The sequence below is a fragment of the Populus euphratica genome, unplaced genomic scaffold, assembly GCF_000495115.2.
Source record: "Populus euphratica unplaced genomic scaffold, PopEup_1.0 scaffold132.1, whole genome shotgun sequence".
NCBI lineage: Eukaryota > Viridiplantae > Streptophyta > Magnoliopsida > Malpighiales > Salicaceae > Populus > Populus euphratica.
The window spans coordinates 339,562-343,629 of record NW_011500019.1 but is presented as its reverse complement, the minus strand read 5'-3'; the positions used below and the strand labels follow the sequence as shown (position 1 = coordinate 343,629).

At 32.4% G+C, this 4,068-nt stretch overlaps 1 protein-coding gene across 1 annotated transcript; it reads left to right on the top strand.

Moving 5' to 3' along the window:
• The first annotated feature begins 681 nt into the window (after window positions 1-681).
• Window positions 682-2,839, top strand: LOC105141827 (myb-related protein Myb4-like). Its single transcript, XM_011049193.1, has 4 exons — window positions 682-771; window positions 804-980; window positions 1,402-1,531; window positions 2,054-2,839. Exons 2-4 carry the CDS (start codon window positions 848-850, stop codon window positions 2,538-2,540), a joined length of 750 nt encoding a protein of 249 aa, XP_011047495.1. The 5' UTR covers window positions 682-771; window positions 804-847; the 3' UTR covers window positions 2,541-2,839.
• Window positions 2,840-4,068: the final 1,229 nt, after the last annotated feature.

Sequence of the window (4,068 nt, the reverse complement as noted above, 5' to 3'; positions counted from 1 at the left end):
TCACCAAACTCGAGACAAGCTGAGTTACTTTGACAAACCTATAAATTATGTTAATCTCATATAAAGAAAAAATAAAAAAGAAGCAATTTACAAAGCTAAATTATTAATAATCTCAATTTTAAAAGATGAAATCAATAAAAATATATTTGAAAATAAATAAAAAAAAGAAAAAAGAAAAAAAGAAAAAAAAAGATAAAAGAAAGCAGAATATTGTGGATTACTGTTATAATCCACAATGCAATGGATATTGAATGAACAATGATTTCCCCCACATCCTTTAATTTATGTTATTTCATAAAATTTAATAATAACATGGTTCTCTCTAAAATAATTTTTTTAACAATATAATAAAAAAATAAACTATAAAACAATGAAACTTAATTAAAAAAAACCCATCAACTCCATAAAGTGAGGCAACTTAAGTTATCTTGATAAACTCGCAAACTACTAACCTTATAAAAAGAAAAAAATTAAAAAAAAATTATAAAATTAAATTTTTAATTAGCTCAATATTAAAAAATATAATTTAAAAAAATCATAAAAAAAAATAAAAAAAACCATGTAAAGAAATATTATACAATCTATAATATTTTATAAGAAAATTTAAATGATTTTCTCCGCACAATTTAGGTTTTGTTATAATTATATATGTATTATTAATGGGAAAAAAAAACGTTGGCAGAAAGTGTGGAAGCATTGCATCGATGTGAAGCACGTTTGTTTTTCTAAACCTGGGGTGTGTGGTATAAGTAGCTGGCAGCACAAGTGATGGTGCCAAGAAATTGGAGAATTTGAGTGGCACTGTAACTGAGGAAGAGAGGAAGGGAAGGGGAGTGAGAGTGTGAGAATGGCGAGAACTCCTTGCTGTGATAAAACTGAACTAAAGAAGGGTTCTTGGACACCAGAAGAAGATATGAAGCTAATGGCTTATGTTACTAGATATGGCTCTTGGAATTGGAGACAACTTCCCAAGTATGCAGGTCTGTGAATGAATTAATCATCATATAGTGGAAATGTCTTCTTCTTGTTGTTGTTTTGCTTTCCTTTTGCTTTTTTCTCATTATGTCAATCAATGAAACTCAAATTGTTCATCATTTTCTGATTCATTGAGGACTTACTTGATAAGAATGAGAGCTCAAAAACTGTAAAAAAAAAAGATAGAGAAAAAGAGAGACCCTTTATAAAAAAATTTAATCTGATTAATCTATTTGTCACCTGAAATTCAGGATCTATATAGAATTCAATTTGTGCTCCATTTTTCTTTGAATTTTTTCAAATATATATTGTGGAACAGTTCATTATTATTTGGAGCAATGTCTAGCTAGAGCCAGGATATTTTTCGCAGACGCATTCGACTTGGCTTGACAACAAATCCATTGATCACATTTGCTTTCATTTCAGGTCTACAAAGGTGTGGCAAAAGTTGCAGGTTGAGATGGCTGAATTATTTGAGGCCAAATATCAAGAGAGGGAATTACACTAAAGAAGAAGAGGAAATCATCATTAGCTTGCATGAAACACTGGGGAACAGGTACCAATTCATTAATTTTGACCAAATATAGATGAAAACAAACAGACAAGAAAAAATAGAAGATGATGCATCACATTAATCATATCATTCCTTGCAGGATTTTCTTAAATGTATGATATGAAAGTTCATATGACTTTTACATGGTAATTATTTTTAGTGCTTCCCTAAGTGAAAGCATGTGCTTATTTTGTCATCATTACCATCCTTGGATTCATAAGAGATTATAATCTATTTTTCTTTTGTTTCATTAAAAATTACACCGCATTTTTCAAAGCTATCATCATATTTTTTTCTGGTTCAAAATTAAAAATATTTAATTTGTATTGATGCACAAACATATATACAATAATACGACGTAATATAAAAGATTAAGAATGGATTTATTTCTTGAAATATTTAAATTTAATTATAATATACTAATAGAGTGAAAATATGTATAATTTAGTTATTAAAACGACTATATATCGTTCTTACATCCCATGTAATTACATGAATTGCATTATGATCTTGGTTCACATTTAGGTGGTCTGCTATCGCTGCCCAGTTACCTGGAAGAACTGACAATGAGATAAAGAACCATTGGCACACAAATCTGAAGAAACGATTGAGAAACAAATCAGTGGAAGCAACACCATCGTGCTCAGATGATGACAAGGGCCAGGAGAAAGACACAGGAGAGACAGACGTCAATACACTAACTCCTGCAAATACTGCTCAAATAATTGAAAGCTCCTCAAGTGCATTGTCTCCTCATGCATCATCTGCTGATTTTTCAACCACAGATAACATAGCAGCAACAAACATGGACCTCGTTTCTGACGATGATTTTTCTTTCCTGGAGGCATATGAGATTCCTAGTGGGAATTTCTGGACAGAACCTTTCTTGTCCGATGATTATTTCATGCCTAATGATTTCTTCGCACCCTTGGTGAACCCGGATTCACCATTTTTTGATGGAGAGATTTCAAGCCCTTTTGCTTTCATCAATACGGAGGATTATAACTTATAATGAAACCAGCTAAAAATGGTACAAATCTTTTTATTATCCATGATGAATATGATATATACTTCTAGCGAAGATTTTCCTCGATCCGAGCTCGTGAGATGGCTTTGTATCCTTGGACGTCACATACTAAAGGTATGTGAGGTGTTTGATAACACAAATGCATGGAAAGTGGGGGAAAGCTCACGTTATTGTTCTCATTGGGTCATATGCTGTAAAAACGTTGTGTTGTCCTCTATTGTATATTGCTAGTGACTGTAATAAAATTATATTCTTCAAACTCATGAGATGATAATTATTTCACACTATCCTTCAAAAAATTTTCGGGAACTTGCTATTAGCATTTTTGAGTGGCAACTGATATTCATGCATGTGGAGGCACTGTATGGCGATGTTTATTGTCTCCCTCTCATCACGAGATGGAAAATCATTAATTTGCCCGTTGCCCATTCCTCTACTTGATGTGAACTTTCCGGCTTATCTCTTGTTTTGACTTTCTGGTGGTGTGAAATGATTTTGATGATCTGTGAGGATTACGGATACCCAACCGCAAGTCATTGGGCTTGAAAAGTGATTCCATTGTTGGTATTCCCGACAGCAAATGTGTTACCAGCAATTGGGGCTTCCGGTTGGAATATGACAAAGGTAGTTTGAACAGCTGATTATGGGTTGGGATTTTGTGGAGGGGATGGCGACACCATGGTTACAGTTGTCATATACAGAAAATCATGGAGCTTTTCTTTTCTTTTCTTTTTAATTAACTAGAATCAATGTAATACAGAAAATCAATGCACAAATCTACCTAGTTATAACCCCTCCATGTAATTTGTATATTTGTCATTGTTAATAATGGAGCTTTTAAAAAGGTGAGTGTGCATTTGTCATTGTTTATAATTTCTTTCTACCAAAATGATGGCCATGATCATCATTTTTTAAGTTGAAAATGAGAGAGGCTTTTCCTTTTTATAAAGATAAATGTTTACAATAAAGCTTCCACTACATATATTAAAGTGAATATAAATAATTGTTGAGAGGACTTACAAAGGGGTAAAGACTTGAAACTAAGAGATTTGTTTTTTTTGTAGTCTCAAGTTCGAGTCTTTGGTTACTTATATGATGGTCACTGGAGGTTTACATGATCGTTAACTTCAGGGCCCGTAGAATTAGTTGTGGTATGTGCAAGCTAACCCAGACATCCATGTTAATCTAAAAAAAAAGTCAATATAAATAATTGTTGAGAGGATTTACAAAGGGGTAAAGACTTGGAACTAAGAGGTTTTTTCTCTCTGTAGTTTCAGATTCGAGTCCTTGGTTGCTTATATGATGGTCACTGGAGGTTTACATAAAAGCTTCAATGGTCGTTAACTTCAAGGCCCGTAGAATTAGTTGTGGTATGTGCAAGCTAACCCAGACATCCATGTTAATCTAAAAAAAAAGTCAATATAAATAATTGTTGAGAGGACTTACAAACTACTGAATTGACATCCAAAAATATATAGAAGAAAATTTCATCTATAAGAACTTAAAGAAACCA

What these genes read in the sequence shown, in the direction of transcription:
- LOC105141827 (XM_011049193.1), top strand. Translation starts at nt 848, where the DNA reads ATGGCGAGAACTCCTTGCTGTGATAAAACTGAACTAAAGAAGGGTTCT. An exon ending in ACAACTTCCCAAGTATGCAG is followed by an intron (nt 981 to 1,401) that starts GTCTGTGAATGA and finishes CTTTCATTTCAG; the next exon opens with GTCTACAAAGGTGTGGCAAA. An exon ending in CATGAAACACTGGGGAACAG is followed by an intron (nt 1,532 to 2,053) that starts GTACCAATTCAT and finishes GTTCACATTTAG; the next exon opens with GTGGTCTGCTATCGCTGCCC.